This window comes from Hemitrygon akajei, chromosome 10 (assembly GCF_048418815.1).
Source record: "Hemitrygon akajei chromosome 10, sHemAka1.3, whole genome shotgun sequence".
Taxonomy (NCBI): domain Eukaryota; kingdom Metazoa; phylum Chordata; class Chondrichthyes; order Myliobatiformes; family Dasyatidae; genus Hemitrygon; species Hemitrygon akajei.
This window is the reverse complement of record NC_133133.1, coordinates 15,771,495-15,796,497: the sequence shown is the minus strand read 5'-3', so window position 1 is coordinate 15,796,497 and position 25,003 is coordinate 15,771,495. Positions and strand designations below refer to the sequence as shown.

Below are 25,003 nucleotides of genomic sequence, written 5' to 3'. Positions count from 1 at the left end.
ATCTTACACAGTGAATGGTTACACTAATTGCTATGGTACCCTGCTGCAACAATTGCTAAGCAGGCCTAGGTATTGCCGAGCAACTATCTAAAGAGCATAACGTAACAGAGGTGCTCGGAGAAGATCTGTGTTAATGATGAAAAACTGAATGCAACACAGGTAAGTACTTCATTGCGGTCCCCATATTGTTTGGACATTTGAATATTTTATTCCAGCAGCAGTGATATGACCAACCTCTTAGAATTTTGATAATCTATTAACATGGACAGACAATTAGCTATCTAACAGAAAGCAAAGACTGGGGACAAATAGGCCACTGTCAGAGTCATAAACTATAATCACAAGAGATTCTGCAGAAGTTGGGAAATCTTGAGGAACACACACAAAGTGCTGGAGCAGCTCGGCACTTTGGACTGTGATGAAGGGTCTCGGCTGAAAATATTGACTGTTCATTCCTCACCAAAGATACTGCCTGACCTCCTGAGTCAGATGGCTTCCACAGTGATCTGTGCTGAGGCCTCAGTGGTTTTAATTTATATTTTCAGTTAGTGGAGGAGTGAGTACTTTGCTGATGATTGTCAAAAAGCCACAACACCAGAGAACAAATTTGCTTTCTATCTGCCGTGCTTTTGGACTTAACACCTGTCAAACAAATCCTTGATATCCACCTTCAGGACAAGACCATCAGTCAATCATGTTGAAGGATATCATATGTAACACAAAATATTCAGGGAGAACAGTTCAACTCTAAATGACCTCAGAGAGAGCTAAATGCACAGTACACTCCCATTTCAAGAATTACCAGATTCTGGAATGGTTCCGGAGAACTGAAAAATTGCAAATGTCACTCCTCTCTTCAAGGAGGGAGAAAGGCAGAAGAAAAGAAATTATAGGCCAGGTGGCTTGATCGCAATGATTGGAATTGATTGTTAAGGATGTGATTTTGGGGTACTTGAAGGCACATGATAAAATGGGCCTTAAGAGAAAATCTTGCCTGACAAATCTGTTGGAATTCTTTAAAGAAATAACAAGCAGGATAGACAATGGAGAGTTCCTGGATATTATGTACTTGGGTTTTCAAAAGGCCTTTTACAAGATGCCACACACAAGCCTGCTAAACAAGCTAAAGGGCCAGGGTGTGACAGGAAAGGCACTGGCATGGATAGAACATTGACTGATTAGAAGAAGACAAAGAGTGGGAATGAAGTGATCCTTTTTGGATTGGTTGCTGGTGACTAGTGGTGTTCCACCGGGATCTGTGTTGGGACTGCTTCACTTTACGTTGTATACACGACTTGGAAAATGAAATTGGTGGCTCTCTGGCCATGTTCGTGGATGATATGAAGATAGGTGGAAGGGTAGTTAGTGTTGAAGGAGCAGAGAGGCTGCAGAAGGACTTAACCAGATTAGGAGAATCAGCAAAGAGGAAGCACAGGGAATACAGTGTCGGGAACTGTATGATTGCGCACTTTGGTGGAAGGAATGTAGGCATAGACTTTCTAAATGAGGAATAAACTAAAAAATTTGAGTTGCAAAGAGATTTGGAACTGCTAGTTCGTGCAGGATTCCCTGAAGGTCAATTTGCAGATTGAACCAGTGGTGAGGAAAAGCCAACAGTTCTTCCAGGTCGAGGAGCAGTTCACCTGCACAGCGTCCAAATTTATATCATGAACTCATTGTTCGTGATATGACCTCCTCTACATTGGAGAAATGAAACATTATAGCACAGTCCAGGCCCTTCAGCCCACAATGTTATGCTAACTATATAGACAACTCTAAGATCAATCTAACCTTTCCCTCCCACGTACCCCTTAATTTTTCTATCATCCATGTGCTTACCTAAGAGTCTCTTAAATGTTCCTAAGGTACCACTACCACTACCCCTGGCAGGGCATTCCACACCCCCACTACTCACTGTGTAAATAAAACTCATCTCTGATATGCCCCCTATACTTTCTTGCAATCACCTTAAAATTATGATCCCTTATATTCGCCACTTCCGCCCTGGGGGATAAAAATCTCTTACAACTCACTTGATCTATGCCTCTTATTGCCTTGCACACCTCTATCAAGTCACCGCACACCCTCCTTTGATCCAAAGAGAAAAGCCCGAGCTCACTCAAACATATAACATGCTCTCTAATCCAGGCAGCATCCTTGAAAAGCCCCCTCTGCACTCCCTCTAAAGCTCCCACATAATTCCTTTAATGAAACACAGAATTTGTGGCATCTTGCCAGAACATTTCTGCTTAGTCTGCAAATGTGACCCTGAGATTTCACTCACCTATCCTGTTAGTTCTTTTCCCCACTCTTCCTGGCGCCGCTTGCTTTTATTCTCCTACACTGATCATACTTTTCATGTCTCATGAAGATCCACCAGCCGATAAAGTCTCTGTCTGTTGTCAGAACATTCTCTTCAGTCGTATTCTCCCGCTAATTTCCCCATCTCTTTTCTCACAATGCCCATCAACTTGAGTTAGGGAATCTAGAACTAAATTTAGAACAGAGCCTCCCAACCTGGGGTCCAAGGTGAGTAAGTCGTGGGCGTGCTATCTTGGTGTTGGAAGCAGTGTGACACTAGCAGGCTTTGCCCGCATATCATTGATGGAAACCACGCATTTCACTGTATCTTTTGGTATACATGTGACAAACAAAGCTACTCTATATTCTTTAAAAATACAGGCCGATGGGAGAAGCTTAGATATGAATCTTGGTTGTTGTGGAGCAGCTGGACTGTACGGCCCATTTCTATGACGTGTTAACTTCCTCAATCCTCCTGCTACCCAGTTATACCAGGGGAAATTTACAGTCAATAATTAATCTACCCACGTCACTTTTGCGTGTGAGAGAAAACCGAGGTACAGGGGGAAACCCAAGAGGTCCCTGTTTAAGTATACAAACCATGCTGCCCAAAGTAAACATAATGAACAGTACATCTCCTCTGTGGTCTGTACAGCCCTTGGGACTTAGTATTGAATTCCTCAACTTCAGGTAACCAGTTTTACTTCCTCTCCACATATGTTACTGGACATTTCGGTTTCAATTGTGGCTCTTTGTTTCATTTCTCTCCTGACTCTGATAGATGGTCTGCACCTGATCAGAGACATTCCCTCTGTATCCCCCTGTTGGAACATAACATGCTAATTTTCTTACTTCTCCAGTTCTGATAACCTAAAATATTAACATTCACATTCTCTCTCTTTATCCCCACCTCTTTCTCTCTCCCATTGTTCCTCCTTCCCTCCCTCCCCTCTCCTTTTCTCTCTCTCCCTTCCTCTTTTTCCCTCTCTCTCTCCTTCCTCCTTCCATCCCTCTCCCCCTCCCCACCATTGGTGCTCTGTGAGCATGCCCAGTGCTTCATTATACTTTGATGGTTTAGAGCATATATGTCAAACTCAAGGCCCGCGGTGGAATTATCTTTGGCCCGTGAGATAATAGCTAATTACTATTAAAGCTGGCCCCAGTAATCGAAGTGCCTATGGCGTATGATATGGCTAATGCTGAGTTTATTCAGGTACCAGGTTTTCAGGGTTTTTAGTGTTTATTCGGCAGTCTTCTTCATAAGAAACGGAATTTGTAAAGTGAAAGACTTTGTAGTTATAGCAGAGACTGAGACACATGAGAGCAGGCTGAAAAAAACGGAGGCAACGAAAGCTGCGTTCGCACGCATCCGACTGATCCGGCCCGCATGAAGCTGCATTTTGCTCAATCCGACCTGTGACCTAAAATGAGTTTGACACCCCTGGTTTAGAATGTTGTTAGGATGCCATTACTTTAAACAAGCTTTCTCATTTCCCCATTTTAATTCAGTAGAAATGATTGATAATGATTTCAGTTCTTAGAATGTAGTGTTGAAGATAACCGAGAATAACACTGACAGGGATGAGTGAGCAGAAATGAACCTACTGCTGTTATAAAGATAAGATAAAGATTCAAATTTTAGTGAAAAAGGATCTAGTGCTTTATTTTTCACGTGTATCGGAACTCAAAAATGAAATACGTCGTTTCTGCATCAATGACCGACGTAGTCCGACGATTGTGCTGGGGTGCCAACATGGCATGTCCACAATGTACTAACTCTAAATGTGCATCTTTGGAATGTGGGAGGAAACTGGAACACCTGAAGGAAACGCACATGGTCATGAGGAGAACGTAAAAAGTCCTTATAGACAGCTTAGAACACGGAGCATTGAGCAGTATAATACAGGAGCATACCCTTCAGCCCACACTGTCGTGCTAAGCCAATTAAGTTAGTAATCAAATGGGCAACCTAACTAATCCCCTCTGCCTACACAATGTCCATATCCTTCCATTTTCCTCACATTCATGTGCCTATTTAAACATTTCTTAAAATTCCCTAATATAGCTATCTCTACCACCACCCTGGGCAGCACGTTCCGGACACCTACCACTCTCTGTGAGAAAAAACTACCCCCTCACACCTCCTTTAAAATTACCCCTTCTCACCTTAAATACATGCACTCTGGTATTAGATATCTCAACACTGGAGAAAAAATTATTGCCTGTCTATCTATGCCTCTAATCTTATAAAACTCCACTCCAGTACTGTACAGATCCAGTACAGATCTCCACTCTGTCACCACCGCTCCAGAGAAAACAGCTCAGGTTTGTCCAACCCCTTGTCATAGCACATGCACTCTAATCTAGGCCGCATCATGGTAAACCTCCTCTGCATTCTCTCAAAAGCCTTGACATCCTTTCCATGAAGGAGTGACCATGCAATACTCCAGATAAAGCTGCAATTATAACTTTGTGACCTTTGAACTCATTGCCTCGACTAATAAAGGTAAGTAAGCCATATGCACTCTTAACCAACTTGTGCTACCGCATTCAGGGATCTATGAACTTGGACCCCAAGATCCTTCTGCTCATCAATGTCTTGCCCTTAACGGTGTACTGCCTCTTTACATCTGACCTACCAAGGTGCAACACCACGCTTCTCTAGGATAAACTCCATCTGCCGTTTCTCCATCCATATCTGCAACTGATCTATATCCTGCTGTATTCTTTGACAGCCTTCCACACTATCCACATTACTAATCATCTACAAACTTTCTAAACCACACATCTACATTTTTATCCAGGTCATTTGCATCACAAACAGCAGAGGTACCAGTGCAGGTCCTTGGGGAACACCACTATTTACAGACTTCCAGCTAGAATAAGTCCCTTCAACCACCACCCTTTGTCTCCTGTGGGCAAGCCAGTTCTGAATCCAAATGGCCAACCCACCATAGACTCCATGCATTTAAATCTCCTGGATGAGCCTCTCATGAGGGATGTTGTCAAGCACCTTTCTAAAATCAGTAGGATGTTTAATAGCAGATTGACCCCGATCAATGATCACTGGTGCTGTAAAGCCACTGCGCTAACCACTACTTCACTGTGTCACCCCAATAGCATTAATAACCATTAACACTGACAGCTTCAACGCCTTTCACTATTGCAAATTCTGGCCCAGCGGACTACATGTGCTTGATTCGCTGATCAAATACATGTTTCAGTTCATCGTCATTCAACCGTACACATGCACAGAACTAAACAAAACAACGTTCTTCAGAGACCAAAGTACAAAACACCGTACTTCAATCGCATACGGCTCATAAGACAATATTAGCACAATAAGATTAACAGATAAAAATGTACTCTGTGGACGTACAAGCTGACATAGTCATAAAGACGTAAATATGTATAGTTGTTAGGTTTACTCCTGTTGTGTTTCTGCAGCTTACAGTACAGAAGTCTTACTGTTGTTACACACAGTTAAACTCAGGTAATCACTTACCCAGAGCTGATCTTCATGACTGGAAGGATTTGTTCTGATGAAAGCCCCATAATATGTTGCAATGTTCCTGTGATGTGAATACTTCTTCAGCATATTAATCTCCAGCTTAATTTCCATTTCTTCATCCTGTAAGAAGTGAATCGGTGTTCATTAACCTGATTCCTTGAATAGAGCAGCTCGGCTCTTGCTATAACTTCTCTTTTTGCCATTTACCGACCCAGCTGAAGGTTATGAACACTAAGAGATGTTCAACCATTTCAAAGCACGTTACACCCATTGAAGGATTTCAAGACAAGTTTATGGTGAGGTACAGGTAAAATGAAAACCTTGCTTACAGTAGCATCACAGGCACATACAGTCAGTTTGATGTTGCAGTGTTTGCTGAGCTTGGCAATTAGTTTGCAGATGTTTCATCACTAGTTGAGGTGACATCCTCAGTGCGGAGTTGTTGGAGTTTATCTTTGGCAGTGCGCATGTTTATATTCGCTTGCCTCGGTCCTGATTGGGTACCTCTTCAGTTGACCTTTGAATTCGATTAGGGGTAGCCAATATTCACCACCATCCTAAGCATAACCTCAGAGTCCACTTTATTAGGTACACCTGCACACCTGTATATTAATGCAAGTATCTAATCAGCCAATCATGTAGCATAAAAGCATGAAGACATGGTCAAGAAGTTCAGTTATTACTCAGGCCAAACATCAGAATGGTGAAGAAATGTGACCCATCGAGTCATAAAGAAATACTGCACAGAAGCAGGCCCTTTGGCCCATCTAGTCCATGCTGAAATCAATTAAACTGCCTACTCCCATCAACCTGCACTGGGAACATAGCCCTCCCTACCCCTACTATCCATGTACCTATCCAAACTTCTCTTAAGCATTGAAATTGAGCTCGCATGTACCATCTGTACTGGTAGCTCATTCCACACTCTCACGAGCCTCTGAGCGAAGAAGTTTCCCCTCATCTTCCCTTTAACCTTCTTACCTTTCACCCTTAACCCATGACCTCTGGTTGTAGTCCCGCCCAACCTCAGTGGAAAAAGCCTGCTTACGTTTACCTTCTATACCCCTCATAATTTTGTATACCTCAGACTTTGACCATGGAATCATTATTAGTGCCGGATGGGTTGATTTGAGTATCTCAGAAACTGCTGATCTCCTGAGATTTTCATGTACAACAGTCTCTAGAGTTTACAGAGAATGGTGTGAAAGGCAAAACAAAATCCAGTGAGTGGCAATTCTGAGAGCAAAAATGCCTTGTTAATCAGAGACTCGTTCAAGCTGACAGGAAGATGGCAGTAACTCAAATAGCCATGCATTAGAACAGTGATGTGCAGTAGAGCATCTCAATGTTCAACACATAGCAGCAGAAGACCATGCTGAGTTCCTCTCCTGTACTAATAAAATGCCCATTGAGTGTAAGTTCAGCCAGCACACAGAGAATTAATTATATAAGACAGTTTAGAGAAAAATAGTCTGAGTAAAACAAGACACTAGTGCAAAGCAAAACACAATGGAGGTGGATCCATGGTAGTGTAAAATTTGGTCCACAGTGTTCCATTGCTGAGGTCCAGCTTAGGGTTGTACAGATTGATTCAAGAACCCAATGGTTGTAGGAAAGTAGCTCTTCCTGAGCCTGGTGCTGTGGGGCTTTAGGCTTCTGTAGCAGTAGCAGTGTGAAGAGGGCATAACTTAAATGAAGGGTCAATGTGTTGAGTGTGGTCATTATTGTAGGACAGGGAATGAGTCCAGAAAAGGATCTGTTTTAATCATGTTGGGCGAAGGTTCAGGATCAGAATCAGGTTTATTATCACTTACCGATGCCATGAAATGTGTTGTTTTGCGGTGCAATACATACAAAGAGATTGCTATAAGTTAAAAAAGGAAATATAATAAATAATAAATAATAAGAAATAAGGTTAAGTACAAGATTGGAAAAATTGAACTGAGCCTGGCAAAATACATATGACTGCAGTCACTTTGCATAATGAGTGAAAATAATAATTTCCTCCATTCCATGGACTGTGTAGGAATTTTAGGATATTAACTTTGTTTCCTGGCACAAAGTATGCTAACAAAATAGAAGCAGCAACTTGAAAAGTCAAAGGGAGCAAGATTAATAATTTTAAATTTTTAATCGAGTGAGAGTGTTTGCATTTTGCAAAGTCACCTAAGCACTAATAATTCATTCACCGAAGGAGTTTTGGTTTATCCTCCTGAAGAAAAAGGAAAGCCGGGAGGGAAAGGGAAATATTATTGATGCTAAGCGTTACTCGGTTGTATCTCTGACAAATATAAGAGCTAATTTATGGCTCTCAAATCTCCAAAAAGGTTCTTGATGTGAAAAACGAACTGTGCAGAGACCGTGGAACCTTTTGGGTGTTTCTTGCATTTGCTAATTTTATTTTGGTGTTTCAGCATTTCAGAGTTTTACTTTCAAGGTCACAGGATGACAACTTGGGTTCACAGTACCGGCCCGGAGACATCAAATGCTTCTCATACATTATTAACTGGTTCATTTCCGGGATCATTCTTGTCAACCTCCTCTGGACCTTCTCTGATGCCAGCACATCCTTTCTTGGATAAGGGACCTAACACTGTTCTCAATATTCCCAGTGTGGTTTGACTAATGGCTTATAAAAGCTCAACATTACATCCTAGCTTTTACATTCTGCTCCTGTTGAAATGAATCCTAACCAAATACCACCGACTCAACCTGCAAGTTAACCTTTTGGGAATCCTGCATGCGGACTTCCAAGCCCCTTTCCCTGTCTAAGTCCTTCTGCAGACTCACTGCTTCCCCAACACTACCCGCCCCTCCACCTATCTTAGTATTGTCTGCAAACTTGGCCACAAAACTATTAATTCTGTCATCCAAATCATTGACATAAAAAGAAGTGGCTCCAACACCAACCCTTGTGGAACACCACTAGTCACCAGAAGCCACCAGAAAAGTACTCTTTTATTCCCACTTTTTGCCTCCTGCCAGTCAGCCAATCCTTTATCCATGCTAGTATCTTTCCTGTAATACCATGGTCTGTTATCTTGTTTAGCAGCCTCATGTGTGGCACCTTGTCAAAGGTCTTCTAAGAATCCAAATACCGGTACATGTAAACAACATCCACTGCCTTTCCTTTGTCTATCTTGCTGGATATTTCTTCAAAGAATTGACAGAATGCAGATAATATTTCAAGTCTGGGACATTTCACCAGATAGTTGACTACTTCTCTTTCTACAGGCACTGCCAGATCTGCTGAGGAATTCCAGCATTTTCTCTTTTTGTTTCAGATTTCCTGCATCAATGAGTTTTTAAAAAAATTCTGATTTTTATTGGGATTACAATATATGATCGGTATGTGTTTGAAGTTCTGGATGTCGTGGGCCCAAGGGGCCTGTTCCATGGTGACGATCATCATGGATGCCCCTCCCCTCCCCCAGCATCCAGGCCATTCTCTCTTTTAGCTGCTGCCATCAGGAGAGAGGTACTTGAGCCCCAGGACCCATACCACCAGTTTCAGGAACAGTTATTACCCCTCAACAATCAGACACTTGAATCAGGGGTGATAACTTCACTCACTCCATCACAAGACTGTTCCCACAACCTATGGACTCACTTTCAAGGACTCTTCCTCTCATGCTCTCAATACTTAGTGCTTATTTATTTGTTTTTTTTAAATTTTGTATTTGCACAATTTATTTGTCTTTTGTTGTGTATGGTCTTCCATTAATTTTATTGTGTTTCTTTGTATTTACTGCAAATGCCCCTCAAGAAAACACATTTCAGGGCTGTATACGGTGACATATATGTTCTTTGGTAATAAAATTACTTTGAATTTTAATCAGAGCTGAAAGAGCATCACATACAGCACTTCAGCAGAGTAAAACTGGCTGAGTTTGTAATGAGTGTGTCATTATCACAAAGAACTCTTACCCTGTGAAAGTCATCCCATTGACTCAGTTGATAGCACTTGCAACTCAGTAGGGTAGATAATATGGAACTATCAGAGATTGTCTCTGCCAGGCTACATAAGAGAAGCTGTTGTCGGATCTGGTGAACTTTGATCCAGATGTTTTTTTTGGAAATCAAGAATGAGGGTTAAAACTTGGTGGTTATGGTGGTTTTATGAAGTTAGAAGAACAAAGGAATGAAGAAAAAGAAATTGTGATCATCTCATTCTCAGACTAAAGATAAAAGCACATTCCAGTGATAACAATTAACTACTAAATAGCCAGATTCAAGCAGAGTAACATCTGCTGCAGAGGGGAAAAAAATCTGAGAAGCTGCTGGAAAATACCGATCAGCTAAAGATAAAGATTAGCTTTATTTGTCACATGTACATTGAAACATCGAAACCTACAGTGAAATGCATCAACTTAGCAAAGATTGTGCCGGTGGCAGCTCATAAATGTCGTTATACTTCTGGCAACAAGATATCTTGCCCACGTCTCACCAATCCTAACCTGTACATCTTTGGAATGCGTGATGAAAGCAGGTCACCCAGAGCAGGGGTTCTCAACCTGGGGTCCATGGACCCCTTGCTTAATGGCATTGGTCCATGGCATAAAAAAAGCTTAAGAACCCCTGACCCAGAAGGAACCCACATTTTGATGGGGAGAACGTACAAACTCTTTTTCAGACAGCGACAGGTCCTGAAGCCTTGAACCTGATCACTAGCGCTATATAGCCGCTACACTACTGTGCTGCCTTATACTATAATTGTAGCTATACTACAGTTACTATAAAAGTTACTGAACAGTTAAATGTATATACTGTAGGCAATTATATAAAACATATAAGTATAGGAGAGTTAAACTACAAGGAAAATGCTCAAAAATACACTCTAATCCAGCAAGGGTAATTCATCAGCTATAATGTGTTTCGAGGCATCCGTAGACCATCAAAAGGCTCTTACGACTGCACATTTTCTCCTGCATAATGTACTAACAGTGACTGCATGAATTCACTACAGTTTGATGGCTTTACAATCCTTAATACATTTCCAAGGATTAGATGCACCCTTGGAACAAGTGATGCATTGCTCTCTCTCATGTACCCTGTCAAACGTCCTTCACAATAACGGATATGATGATTTTTAAGTAGAAAATTAGCCCAAAATTTTCAATTCGATAAGCACTTGATGTGCTGTAACCCACAAGGTTACTCGGATTTGGCTCTAGGATGGATGGCTCTTTTCCAGTCAGCTTTGGAACACTAAACAAAATCCGCATATTCTGGTTGTAATTGCAGAAATAATGAAAGGGAAAAAGATTCAGAAATGTGAAAATAAAGAAAAACTGTAAATGCTGGAAGCCTGAATTGAAAACAAAAACTGATGAATATACTCAACAGAACAGGTAGGATCATTCACATCAACGACCTTTCAACCAGTAACACGAAATATTTCTCTCTCCATGGATGCCATCTGGCCTCCTGAATGTTCCCAGAATTTTCTGTTTATACACTCAGTTGCCACCTTATTAGGTACACCTATACATCTGCTCGTTAATGCAAATATCTAATCAGCCAATCCTGTGGCAGCCACTCAATGCATAAAAGCATGCAGACACGGTCAAGAGGTTCAGTTGTTGTTCAGACCAAACATCGGAATGGAGAGAAAATGTGATCTAACTTTGAGCATGGAATGATTGTTGGTGCCAGACAGGGTGTTTTGAGTATCTCAGAAAATGCTGATCTCCCGCAATTTTCACACTCCAGAGCTTACAGATAATTTTTTCAAAAAATAAGCAAACAAATGAACTATCCAGTGAGCAGCAGTTCTGTAGATGAAAACGCCTTGTAAATGAGAACGATCAGAGCAGAATAGCCAGGCTAATTTGAAGGCAACAGTAACTCGGAAAAAACTGGTGTACAGATGAGCATTTACAAACACGCAAAACATTGAAACTTGAAGTGGATGGGCTGCTGCAGCAGGAGGTACTGGACTCAACCAGCATCTTGTGGTGGGATCTCAATGAGCAATAGTGTGGTTGTACTTCCCCAAATGTGACTATCCTGTGGAGTGGAATCAGCTGTGAGCAGTGACCTGGAACTTCTCTGATGGATTTGTGGTAGTTTCCTGTGGAACTTTCCCTGGCTCAGTGAGTTGAGAACCTCATGCAGGTATGCTGGGAACAGGGTGCAGTTTGTAGATCGTTGAATAAAGACACAAAAAAATCTAACTGTTCACGGAAGACAGGAAAGAAACACAATCTCGATCTCTTTCGGATACAAATCACTGATTAGCAACCATCAAAATTAAGCGGAGTGCTAAAAAACATTAGTCCATTGTGCAACAATAGCTACCGGTATTTATTTTTAAAACATTTATAAAGTAAGATTGGCTTCATTTGTCACATGTACATTGAAATATACAGTGAAATGTGTCACCTCTTCCAGTCTGAGGATGTGCGGGTGGCAGCCTGCAAGCGTTGCCATGCTTCCAGTGCCAACGCAGCTTGCCAAAGTAGGTCTTCGGAATGTGGGAAGAAACCCGAGCTTCTGTTTAGCTCGGCATTGTGTTCGTTAACTCTGTGACGTCAATGACACCCAGAGGGAACCCCAGGGGAGAACGTACAAACTTTTCACAGATAGCGGCAGGAGTTTAATCCTGGTCAATGATCGCTGGTGCTGTAGCATCTATCCAAAGGATAGCTGGTATGCAAAGCAATGTGGAATAAGGGTATGGTAAAACTGTGGCTATTTGAGACAAGCAAATTAACGATGTAATGAAATGCAGGATGGAATTTACATGCTTAATACCAGTAATAGTGACCATTATTGCGAAAACCTAACTAGTTCTCTAAAACCTTTCAGGGAAAGAAACCAACTTTTCTAACCCAATCTGACCTTTAAATGACCTCCGGCATGTGGCTAACTTTTTAAATGCCCTCTAAAACAGAACGGCAAATTGCTGTTATGTCAAATGGAAGAAGCCTTGCCTATGGTACCCACAACCTGTGAAAGAGCTTGATATATATATAAAGAGATCAATATATCAAAATAGCAATGATAGAGATGAAAATGTGTGACATGTCTTCACCACATCACTCAAAGACCTTATCAGATTACGGTCGAGCCTCTGGGTGTTGCTACCACACCCTCAGCACTCTAAATGCATATCCTGTTACAGAAATGTATGATCAATTCTCATCAATGGGCTGAGACTTCAAAAATTTCTCACCTCTTTCAGCTGCTACCTGTTACCTTAACTAGAAGCTGACACAACTGTTTGAAAGGGTAGAAAGAAAAGGTTATGAGGAGCATTTGATGGCACTGGGCCCGTACTTGCTGGAGTTTAGAAGAATGAGGGGGAGAGATCTCCTTGAATGTTGCAAGGCCTAGATAGGGAGGATGTGGTGAGGATGTTTCCAATAAAGGGAGAGTCTAGCACCAGAGGGCACATGACTTAGAATGGGAGCGTGTTGCTTTCGAAAGAGATGAGGAGAAATTCCTTTAGCTAGAGGGTGTAGAATTTGTGGAATTCATTGCCACAAATGACTGTGGAGATCTTTGAGTATGTTTAAAGTGGAGACTGGTATGTTCCTGTAAGTAAGGGCGTCAAAGATCTTGGAGAAAATGCAGGAGAATGAAGTTGAGAGCGATAATAATCGGCCATGATGAAATTGTGGAGCAGGCTCAGTGGGATGAATAGCCAAATTCTGCTCCTATGTCTTATGGTCTTATGGTTTAAGCTAGCTTGCATTCTAAGTCTGTGCCCTCTGGTGCTAGACTCTCCCATTACTGGAAACATACTCACCACATCCACTCTATCTAGGCCATTCAATATTCGATAGGCTTCAATGACATCCCTCCCCCTCCCCTCATTCTTCTAAACTCCAGTGAGTACAGGCCCAGAGCCATAAGATGGTCCTCATATCCTTGTCATTCCACCCTTTCAAACAGATGCTTCAACTTCTAGTTAAACAGTTAGCTTTCATTAAAATGTGGGTCTTGGCCTAAAGTGTTCACTGTTTATTCCTCTCTATAGATGCTGCCTGACCTGCTGAGCTCCTCCAGCATTTTGTCAGTGTTACTCTGGATTTCCATCCAGCATCTGCAGAATCTCTTGTGTTTATAATGTACATATTTTATTTACAAATTTACTTTATTGCACAACAAAACAAAAACATGAATAAATTGTGTTACAGAGTTGTATAAAATGACAAGAAGGGACTCTGTCTTTTCTCCTATGCGCCCTCTCTGGGGTGACTCAGCAAAAATCTAATTTTGTAAAGGGAATCTGGAACTAGAGGCACAGGTTTATGGTGGTGGGAAAAGATTTAATAAGAAGTTTAGGAAAAATTTTATTTCACGCAAAAGATTATATACATCTGGAATGAGAATTGAGAGAAAGTGGATGAGGTCGATACAATTTATTTGTTCATTATGTGCCATGTCATGTGACATGGACAATCATGCTCTTTCCATGCCCCTGATTGTTCTTGGCAAAGTTTTCTGCAGAAGTGGTTTGCCACTGCCTTCTTCAGGGCAGTGTCTTTACAAGGTGGGAGACCCCAGCCGTATCATGCCTGGCATCAGTTGATGCATAACCAGGAATTTTGATATGCACCAGCTGCTCATACGACCATCCACCACCTACTCCTATGGCTTCACGTGATCCTGATTGGGGGGGGGGGGAGGGGGGGCTAAGCAGGTGCGACACTTTGCCCAAAGGTGACCTGCAAACTAGTGGAGGGAAGGAGCACCTCACACCTCCTCTGGTAGAGACCCATCTGCACAACACCACCCAATTACAACATTTAAAAGGTTTAGAAGGTTATGGGCTAAACACTGTCCAATGGAACTAACTTAGATGGGACATTTTGGTTGGCATGGATGAGATGATTCAAGGGGCCTGTTTCTGTCCTCTGTAATTCTATGAATTAATTTAATGCCCTTTATCCAAGATGCACTCCCTGGTTTACAGAAGTTTCAGGTGCATTGTAAGCATCTATGCTCCCACTCCAGGGATACACAGCAAAAACCTAATTTTCTGAAGGGCAGGCACAGGAACATGTAGACACTGGGAACTGGGGCAACACACACAAAATGTTGGAAGATTTCAGCAGGTCAGACAGCATCATTGTGGAGAAATGGACAGTCAACAGTCAAGACCCTTCATCTGGACTCAGTATGGGTGGATGGATTTAGATCTGTGAATGGTCACCTAGGCCAAATCCAGGAAGAGCTTGGTATGCCACCTCAAACCAAATCCTCCTTCCCAACGGTTCAATCAAAGCTGGAAGGCTGTATATATCACTAAGGCAATTTAAGAACATATTGCCAGAATTGAAAAATTATAGACAATGAGTGGAGACTTCATTGTCTGTTTCCATTATAACTAAAGAGATTTTATTGAACTGTGTAGAATTCTGAGAGACATGGACAGGGTAATCAAAAAGATCATTTTTGCCTTCTCAGAAACAACTAGGTAATGTAAGTTGAAGTGAATTGGCACAACGATTAGAGAGAAATTGAAGAAAATATTTTCCCACTCAACAAATACTGGGATCTGGAAATCACTTCCTGAGAAAGTGATGGAGGTAGAAAACTTTACAGCATTTAAAAGGTATCTCGACAAACTCTTGAAGAGCTGTTGTGTACAGGGATGCTGACCAAAACCCCGGAGTTAATCAACATGGTTAAATTTTGAACAGTGTGCACAGAATTCTTCTACATCATATATTTTAATTAGAGTTCTCAAGCTTTTTAAAATTGCATGACCACTCAGTGAAGTTCTTACACTTCGTAAGTCTATGACTTCTGAGAGTGACTGGGTTTCAATATCCTATTGGTTAAATTGGTGTAAAACCACACTGACACACTTCAATGGTGTTTTTGAATGCTGATTCGGTATTCGGTCCGTATGACTGTAAGATGTAGTACACAGAGTTTGCCTTTGGAGGACCACCAGTGATGTTTCCGAGAGGTAACCGCCTGTTACCTTTTTACATTTGAGTACTTTATAACTTTATTTCCACATGTCACCAGCTTTCTCTTTGCATTTTCTCTTCTAACTGTGAAAAGCCTGCACAGAAATCCATCTAAACTTTTCAGTTGGGAATAATTCCATCTCTCTCCTTCTCCCTTGATTCCAGTACATTACTCTGATCAGCAAACAGTTTCAAGTGCAGCAGTGGCACATTCTAAACCGTTCATGTTCTCAGTTTCAACTGAACATTTGGTCAGGATATGCCAAAAGTAAAAATAATTAAATATAGAAATAATTTGCATTAGATACTCTACTCACTGTAGATTACTGAATTCTAGACACTTCATCTACTCTTTCTCATTTGCCCTCTGTCTCTCTTTCTTCCTCCCCCTCTTCAACCTCTCTTTCTCCCCCATTCTCCCACTTTCTTTCTCAACCTCTCCCCTTCTCTGTCTCTCTGCCTCTCTCTTTCTCCCTCTCTCCCCTTTCTCTCTCTTTCACACTTTCCTCCTCTCTTTCTCCCCTCTTTCCTCCTCTTTCTCCCCTCTTACCTCCTCTCTCTCCCCACTTTTCTTCTCTCTTCCTCCCCCTCCCTCCCCTCGCTTTCTTCCTCTCTCTCCCCCACACTTTCTCCCTCTTACCCTCATCTTTCTCTTTCCTACACTCTCCCTCTCTCTTAACCCCTTCTCTCATCCTCCTTTCTCTTCCCCACCACTCTCCATCTCTTTATCTTTCCTTTCCATTCCTTCCTCTCTCTCTCTCTTCCATACTTTTCTGTTCAAATATACTACATTCCTTAAAACGAGAAGTAAATGCAAAATCTTTCCTAAGTTTCTTTCACTATTTCCTTTTTCCTTTATTTCTCTTTCAAGAACATTAATAGCAACAGCTTGCTCTTCGATAGCAACACTGTAGAGCATCTCAAGATTGATTAACATTTGATAACTTCAAATGAAGTTTTATAATCAACCTTACAAATGTTTTCTTTACAGTCCCTTAGGGAAATACACCCTTGAAATCTGTTGTAACTTTCATGGTTATAATACAGAAATAAATTTGGCAGAAGCAGGAGTTCCACTTCCTTTATTTCAGCTTTCTACAGAGGGAGCTGATGCCACATCAGGCAGGATTTTCCACTGGCAACCCATTTTGAATTCTACTTCTCATTCCCATCCTGACATGTCATTCCAGGATCTCCTCTACGGCCATGTTGAAGCTACTCTTAGGCTGGTGGAGTAACACTTCATATTCAGCCTGGGTAGCCTCCAACCTGATGACATGAACATTGATTTCTCCGATTTCCAGTAATTTCTCCCCCTTCTCTCTTTTTCTATTCCCCCATTTTGGCTCCCCTCTTTCCCCTTCTGTTCTCCTCACCTGCCTATCACATTCCTCTGCTCATCCTTCTCTTTCCCTTTCTCCCATGGTCCACTTTCCTCTCGTATCAGATTCCTTGTTCATCAACTCTTTTGCTCTTCCACCAATCACCTCCCAGCTTCACCAATCACATCACTCTTCTCTCACACCCACCCACCTTCTCCCTCACTTGGTTTCACCTATCACCTGCCAGCTTGTACTAATTTCCCTCCCCCCTTCTTATTCTGGGTTCTTCCCCCTTCCTTTCCGGTCCTGATGACGGGTCTCAGCCAGGAACATCAACTGTTTATTCCTCTACACAGATGCTGCCTGAGCTGCTGAGTTCCTCCAGCACTCTGTGTGAGTTACACTGGGTTTCCAGCATCTGCAGAACCTCTCGTGCTTATGATGCCACGTTAGCTTTGATCAGGAGGGAGCATGCGGTTTCTCTTCCGTTTTCACTTGTGCCTTGGGAGTACTTTTAAGAGGGTTGTGTTAATGGACTGCTGTGGGATGGATCTCCTTACATGACCTTGCACTTAGTTTGTAGGAAGCGTGAGTATAATATGGCAGTGTTTTCAGGAAAAAGAAATCTTTGGTGAAAAACCAGCAGACTACTAAAAAGCAGCTGTGATGTTATCTGCAAATGGCAAAGAGCGGAGAGTAGTTTGCCTGCTTTCCTTCTCGGATGTACAACAATGGAGTTTCAGTGTTAAGTGAGACTGTTTGGCTCTGACTCATTGTGATTGTGTCTGAGAACCCAGACCATCTGTTACGTCTGGTGAAAACAATAACAAGCAATTGACACTCATAGGCAGCTGAAGGGTGAAGGGTGACCTGGTCATGCATGTCACACTTCACAAGTTGGAGATACCTCATCACATGCTTGGCCCGACACACATTTAAATCATGGGGATTGGAATGTTTACCACATAGCAGAGATAATCTTAGATTAGTTCAGCTTCATTATTTGTCACATGAACATCAAAACGGACAGTGAAATGTGCTGTTTGTGTCATCGTTTGCGATGTGCTTGGGGGCAGCCTGCAGTGTCACCAAGCTTCTAGCACCTGACTAGCATGCTCACAACTTGCTAACTCTAACCCGTATGTCTTTGGAAAGTGCCCAGAGGAAACCAGATGTTCGTGGGGAGAATGTCCAAACTCCTTGTAGGCAGCTGTGGGAATTGAACCCCGATCATCGATTGTTGGAGCTGTAAAGTGATTCACTAATACTATGCTACTGTGTCGACCCCCCATAATTATAATAATGAGTACTGAATGGCAGGATTACAGAATGCGTCACAGACAGGGGAATGTATGTTAATGTTCCATGTTGGATAACAGAATTCACCTGCGAACCTGCTAGGGTTGTCTGTTGTATCCTGTTCTCCCAATGCGGCCTTCCCTACATTGGTGAGAAGCGTCGTAAATTGTGGGACATTTCAGTAAGCAAAAGCCGAACCTCCTGGTGGCCATCCACCTGCCAATGGTGGAACTCACTGCCGGTGGCCAATCATTTTAATTCTGATTCCCATTCCTGTTCCTGGTCCATGGCCTCCTCTTGTGCCAAGATGAAACCACCCTCAGGGTGGAGAAGCAACAGCTTATATTCCATTTGGTTAATCTCCAATCTGATGGCATGAATATCAATTTCTCCTTCTGATAAAAAAAAATCCCTCCCTCTCCCCTTTTCTTCTATTCCCCACTCTGGCTGTTTACCCCTTCCCACCTACTTAACACTTCCCCGGGGTCCTCTCCTCCTTCCCTTTCTCATATGGTCCAGTCTCCTCTCTTGTCAGATTCCTTCCTCTCCAACCATTTATCTTTCTTACTCACTTGGCTTCACCTATCACCTTCTAACTATCCTCTTTCCTCTCCCTGTTCTGTCATCTTCCCCCTTCCTTTTCAGTCCTGAAGAACGGTCTCGGCCTGAAACAGTGACTGCTTATTCATTTCCATAGATGCTGCCTGACCTGTTGATTTCCTCCAGCGTTTTGCGTGTGTTGCTTAGAATGAATCCAAGTAATAACACAAAAGAATAAAAAAATACAAAATGTATACAACTTTATTTGGTGTATAGATGAGATAAATGCAAACAGGCTTTTGGGATTGGATGGGCCTAGAACTAGAAGTCATAGGTTAATGGTGAAAGGTGAAACGTTTAATGGTGAGGGGATTTACTTCACTCAGACGGTGGTGAGTATGTGGAACAAGCTGCCAGCAGAAGTGGATTTCAACATTTAAGAGAAATTGAGAAGGAGGGGTATGGAGGGCTATGGTCCAGGTGCAGGTCGATGGGACTAAGTTGATGAAGAGTTTGGCACAGACTTGATGGGCTGAAGGGCCTGTTTCTGTGCTGTGGTATTTGATGACCCTATGACTCTAAGAGCAGGATCAATCAGTTTCTTCGGCCTACTTCACCATTCAATAAAATCACGATTGCTCCAATGCTGGACTCAACACCCTTTGCTCACTCTCACCCCAGAGCCTTGGAATATTGTGCACAGTGCTGGTTACTCTGCTCTAGGAAAGATGCCATTAAGATGTAAAGAGGGCAGAGGGGATGATGCTGGGCAACTTTTTCACCCAGACTGAGGTCAGTACATGGAGCGAGCTGCCAGTGAGCTGTATAACTTTGTGATTCTCTTGGAGTTCTCAAATATCTGTTCATTACTAACTTGAATATATTCAACATATTCATTTCTGCACCTCTGTACTGTAAAGGAATGCATAATCACAAGAAATTCCTCTAACTTCCATTGAATATAGTGAAACGTTACACTGAAACAATGCCCCTAGTTCTAGATACCATCTCTCAGGGAAACTTCCCCGTCAATCCACATGGAATATTAACCATTTCAATAACACCTCTAATATTTCTGACCTCCAATGGATATAGGCCTGAACTGCTCAGTATTTCTTTATGCACCCAATGGCAATTTTATTAGGTATCCTCTGTACCTAATAAAGTAGCCACTGAGTGTACTTTCATGGTCTCCTGCTGCTGTAGCCCATCTACTCCAAGGTTCAAGGTGTTGTGTGTTCAGAGATGGTCTTTTGCACACTGCTGTTATAACAGGTGGTTATTTGAATAACTATCCCCTTCCTGTCAGCTTGAACTAGGCTGGCCATTCTCCTCTGACCTCTCTCATTAACAAGGCGTTTTCACCCACAGAACTGTCACTCACTAAAATGCTTTTGTTTCTCGCGCTGTTCTCTATAAACTCCAGAGGCGGTTGTGTGTGAAAATCCCAGGAGATCAGAATCAGAATCAGGTTTAATATCACCGTCATATGTCATGAAATTTGTTACCTTTATGGCAGCAGTTCAATGAAATACATGATAAATAAATATAGAGAAACAAACTGAATGACAGTAAATATATGTCTGTTTAACAATTAGAGGAAAGAAAACAAATTAAAAGTAGTGAGGTTCATGAGTTTAATGTCCATTTAAAAATCAGACAGCAGAGGGGAAGAAGCTGCTCCTGAATTGCTGAGGGTGTGCCTTCAGGCTTCTGTACCTAATAAAATGGCCACTGAGTGTGCATTAACCTATTGATCTCAAGAAGCAAGCTAGTGACCCTTCTCTGCACTGTTTCGAACGCAAGTATAACTTTTCTTAAACACTGACGAAAGAACTGTGTGCAATATTCCAAGTGCAGTCTCACCACCACCCTGTATATTTCTACTGGAACTTCAAAATCAGGTTTATTATCACCGGCATGAGTCGTGAAATTTGTTAACTTAGCAGCAGCAGTTCAATGCAATGCATAATATAGAAGAAGAAACAATAAATATAAAAATAATAGTAGTAGTAATAATAATAAGAAAATCAATTACAGTATACATATATTGAAAAGATTAAAATCGTGCAAAACAGAGATAACATAAGTTATAAAAGTGAGGGTTCACAGGTTCACTGACCATTTAGGAATCAGATGGCAGAGGGGAAGAAGCTGTTCCTGAATCACTGAGTGTGTGTCTTCAGGCTTCTGTACCTCCTATCTGATGGTAACACTGAGAAAAGGGCATGCCCTGGGTGCTGGAGGTCTTTAATAATGGACACTGCCTTTCTGTGACACTGCTTCCTAAAGATGTCCTGGGTACTTTGTAGGCTAGTGCCCAAGATGGAGCCTAATAAATTTACAACCCTCTACAGCTTCTTTTGGTCCTGTGAAATAGCACCTCCCCCCCCCCATACCAGATCTGTCAGAATGCTCTCTACAGTGCATCTATAGAAGCTTTTGGGTGTATTTGTTGCCATACCAAAACTCTTCAAACCCCAAATGAAGTATAGTCACTGTCTTGTCTTCTTTATAACTGCATCAATATGCTGGGACCACATTAGGTCCTCAGAGTTCTTGAAACCCAGCAACTTGAAACTGTCGCCTTCTTGTCAGCTTGACCCAGTCTGGCCATTCTCCTGTAACCTCTCTCATTAACAAGGTGTTTTCACCCACAGAACTGCCACTCTCATGGTATTTTTGTTTCTTGCACTATTCTCTGTAAGCTCTAGAGATGGTTGTGCATGAAAATCCCAGGAGATCAGTAGTTTCTTAGATATTCTAACCACCACCCAATACTTATTCTCTATGCCCTTTGTCATTAAGGTCAACCTCCAGTTGGACCTCTTAATTCCTGGTACCTACACTTATGTGTTCATGTAGTCAGACGTGAAAAACATTTGGACAGTAACATGGATAGGAAACATTGGGAGGTGTATGAAGGTATAAGCAAAAAGGAGAAGCTGGGATGTGCACCTTGGCTAGCATGGATGAGTTGAACCAATTAGCCTTTTTCTGACTCTACACTCAGTGGCCACTTCATTAGAAACACCTGTACATCTGCTCCTTAATGCAAATATCCACTCAGCACTCATGTAACAGCAACTCAATACATAAAAGCATGCAGACGTGATCGAGAGATTCAGTGGTTGATCAGACAAAACACCAGATTGGGGAAGATATGTGACTTAAGTGACTTTGACTGTGGAATGATTGTTGATGCCAGACAGGATGGTTAGAGTATCTCAGAAACCGCTGATCTCCCAGGATTTTCATGCACGACCATTTCTAGAGCTTACAGAGAACAGTGCAAGAAACAACAAAAAAAACAGGAGAGTGGCAGTTCCGTGAGAGAAAATGCCTTGTTAGTGAACAAGGTCAGAGGAGAATGGCCAGACTGGGTCAAGCTGACAGGAAGGTGACAGTAACTCAAACAACCACGTGTTACACTAGTTGCGTGCACAAGAGCATTTCTGTATGCAGAACACATTGAAAATTGAAGTGGATGGGCTACAGCAGCAGAAAAGCACAAACATACACTCATTGTCCATTTTATTAGCAACAGGAGGCACCTAATAAAGTGATAATTGAGTATATGACATGCATGTGACAAATTCTCCTGGGAATCATACTCGGATAAAGGAGGTTTAGTCAACCTTTAGAAATACCCTTGCAGAGGGCAGGAACAAATAACCTTTCATTAAAACCCTCCCATCCAAATCAATATTCCTGTCAATAAAGGAAAGAAGAAGCAAACTTGGATTCACAGGTCACCTTTCATGTCTTCCCACAGAAAATCCCAAAGCATTTACAACCAATTGCAAAGTACTCATTGCTGCAGGCTAAACAACAGACCATTAGTAAACAACACGATTCTGCTGTTGGCAGAAGAACCATGTGCAAATTATCTGTTGGAAGTTGAGAAGTAACATTTGCCTGGATTTGCAGAAATCTCATCTGGTTCATTTTGATAGAAATATAGCATATTTTAGCCCAATTGGAAAGGGCAGGTAGAAAGGTGGGAGATGGACGACATCAGAAACAGAACTTATTATCGTTGACACATGTTGTGATATTTAAACACAAGATTATCTGCAGATACTTGTAATCTAGAGTAACACATACAAAATGCTGGAGGAACTCAGTTGGTCAGGCATCATCTGTGGAAAGGAATTAACAGTCCACGTTTCAGGCCGAGACCCTTCATCAGGACTATTTTGATAATTTGTTGTTTTTCAAAGTCCAAGGATTAACTTTATTCACCCGCTGCTGCCAGTAAGGAGTTTGCACGTTCTCCCCATGGCCGCGTGGTTTTCCCTTCAGTGCTCTGGTTTCTTCCCACAGTTCTAAGGTGTTCCAGTTGGCAGGTTATTTGGTCATTGTAAATTGTATCATGATTAGGCTAGAATTAAGTCAGGGGATTGCTGGGAGGTTTGGCTCAAAGGACCAGAAGGGTCTATTCCATAATGTATCTCAATAAATAAATAAAATATATATATATTAGGTATTTAATGTGGAGTGTTGGTCAAAGTTAAACATACAAAAAGAAACAAAAACTTTCAATGGATATAAAGCATAAAGAATTATATAACAATAAAGTTAGAGGTTAAAGTACAGATAGAGGTATTTGAAATTATGAGGGGGATAGATAGAATTGACGTGGATAGGCTTTTTCCATTGTGAGTTGGGGAGATTCAAACAAGAGGACATGAGTTGAGAGTTAGGGGGCAAAAGTTTAGGGGTAACACAAGGGGAACTTCTTTACTCAGAGAGTGGTAGCTGTGTGGAACGAGCTTCCAGTAGAAGTGGTAGAGGCAGGTTCAATATGAAAAAAAATTGTATAGGTATATGGACAGGAAACGAATAGAGGGTTATGGGCTGAGTGCAGGTCGGTGGGACTAGGTGAGAGTTAGCGTTCAGCATGGACTATAAGGGCCGAGATGGCCTGTTTCCATGCTGTAATTGTTATATGGTTATATGGATAAATACAAATAAATAAAATATGTATAAATCCAAAAATAGCATTATTCATTTCCCATGTAAACAGCATTTCCCACGTTAATATAAAAATTTACCTTTTCTCCTTGGAGCGACCGAGGATGAGAGGTGACTTGATAGAGGTATACAATATGATGAGCAGCATTGATTGTGTGGATAGTCAGAGCATTTTTCCCAGGGCTGAAATGGCTAACACGAGGGGGCATAGTTTTAAGGTGCTTGGAAGCAGATACAGAGGGGATGTCAGGGGTAAGTTTTTCCACAGAGAGAGTGGTGGGTGTGTGGAATGCACTGCTGGTAAAGGTGGTGGAGGTGGATACAACAGGGTCTTTTAAGAGACTCTTAGATAGATATATGGAGCTTAGAAAAATAGAGGGCTATGTGGTAGGGTAGTTCTAGGCAGTTTCTAGAGTAGTTACATCGTCAGCACAACACTATGAGCCAAAGGGCCTGTAATGTGCTGTAGATTTCTATGTTCTATTTTCTAACAGACTGCTTTTGGGACCAATAAGCCAAATCTGCATTGGCCCTTTCTTGAGACTAAGAACCATGAAACCAAAGAGTAAATGGTGAGATTTGGTTCACGACAGTTTGAATGTTCCCCCTGGATGCAATAGTAAACCAAAACATCAGGCATGGTCATGGGAAAGTCTTCAAAGCAGATTGAAGAAAAATATGCCTTGCAATCGAAAGGTGAAGATTCGAGGAAGGAGCTGCAGAGTCAGAGAGTCATGGAGTTTTACAGCATAGAAATAGGCCTTTCAGCCCACACATGCATGCCGGCCCTTTTGCTCCTCTGCTCTATGCCATTTGCCTGCACACACCTGATACTTCTTTGCCTTGCCTTTCAAAGTGCCCATCTAAGTGCCTCACAGTTTGAAGTAGATTTAATATCAAAGTACATATATATGACCATATACTATCCTGAGATTCATTTTCTTGTGGGCGTCACAGTAGATACAAAGAAACACATTAGAACCAATGAAATGCCTCCACACAAGGATGGGCAAACAACAAATGTGGAGGAGATGACAAATTGTGCAAATACAAAAATTAAAACAAAACTACAAACCCCATTTCCAGAAAAGCTGGGATATTTTCCAAAATGCAATAAAAACAAA

The 25,003-nt window shown here is 41.8% G+C and overlaps 1 protein-coding gene across 2 annotated transcripts in view; it reads right to left on the bottom strand.

Annotated features, from left to right (window-relative positions):
- The window catches only part of LOC140734170 (mitogen-activated protein kinase kinase kinase kinase 4), a 321,905-nt gene that overhangs the window by 203,310 nt on the left and 93,592 nt on the right, over positions 1 to 25,003 (bottom strand). For both annotated transcript variants that reach the window (XM_073057807.1, XM_073057808.1), the window contains exon 4: positions 5,807 to 5,932. In XM_073057807.1, the coding sequence (XP_072913908.1) occupies positions 5,807 to 5,932 (126 nt within the window). The remainder of the gene's footprint in view (positions 1 to 5,806; positions 5,933 to 25,003) is intronic.